An 817-nucleotide genomic window follows, 5' to 3' on the forward strand; every position below is an offset into this window, starting at 1 on the left:
CACAGGCTCGTCCCAGCGGCAGCGCCCCGCGGGCTCCAGCGTCACTGTCACTGCCATCCAGATCCCGACGGAAAAGGCGTGGCCCGTCAGAGTCAAGAGCAGGGCTTGGCGTCTCTCCACCTCCCTAAAAGGCCGTCGCAGTTGGAACCTTAGAGCTACTGCCGTGGGTTGTGGTAGGGACACTCGCTAAACTGCTTTGTGAGGTCTCCTGGAGTATGTGCAGTCCGCTATTGCTTGAGTGGAAGAAAGTGTCTGCTAAAGCAAAAGTTACCGTTAATTATTAATCCTGCAGTCCAGGGTTCAGTTCAGTTCAGTTGCTCAGTCGTGTCCGACTCTTTGTGACCCCATGAACCGCCCCAGGCCAGGCCTCCCTGTCCATCACCAACTCCTGGCATACACCCAAACCCATGTCCATTGAGTCGATGATACCATCCAACCATCTCATCCTCTGTAGTCCCCTTCTCTTCCTGCCCTCAATCTTTCCCAGCATCAGGGTCTTTTCCAATGAGTCAGTTCTTTGCATCAGGTGGACAAAGTATTAGAGTTTCAGCTTCAACATCAGTCCTTCCAATGAACACCCAGGACTGATCTCCTTTAGGATGGACTGGTTGAATCTCCTTGCAGTCCAAGGGACTCTCAAGAGTCTTCTCCAACACCACAGTTCAAAAGCATCAATTCTTCGGCGCTCAGCCTTCTTCACAGTCCAACTCTCACATCCATACATGACCACAGGAAAAACCATAGCCTTGACTAGACGGACCTTTGTTGGCAAAGTAATGTCTCTGCTTTTGAATATGCTATCTAGGTTGGTCATAAC

The 817-nt window shown here is 51.0% G+C and overlaps 1 protein-coding gene across 1 annotated transcript in view; it reads right to left on the bottom strand.

Annotated features, from left to right (window-relative positions):
- ACOT6 (acyl-CoA thioesterase 6) overlaps positions 1 to 817 on the bottom strand; it is an 11,681-nt gene that overhangs the window by 4,843 nt on the left and 6,021 nt on the right. The window contains exon 2 of the mRNA XM_010855850.1: positions 4 to 124. Within this exon, the coding sequence (XP_010854152.1) occupies positions 4 to 124 (121 nt within the window). The remainder of the gene's footprint in view (positions 1 to 3; positions 125 to 817) is intronic.

The sequence above is a fragment of the Bison bison genome, unplaced genomic scaffold (assembly GCF_000754665.1).
Source record: "Bison bison bison isolate TAMUID 2011002044 unplaced genomic scaffold, Bison_UMD1.0 scf7180017864368, whole genome shotgun sequence".
NCBI lineage: Eukaryota > Metazoa > Chordata > Mammalia > Artiodactyla > Bovidae > Bison > Bison bison.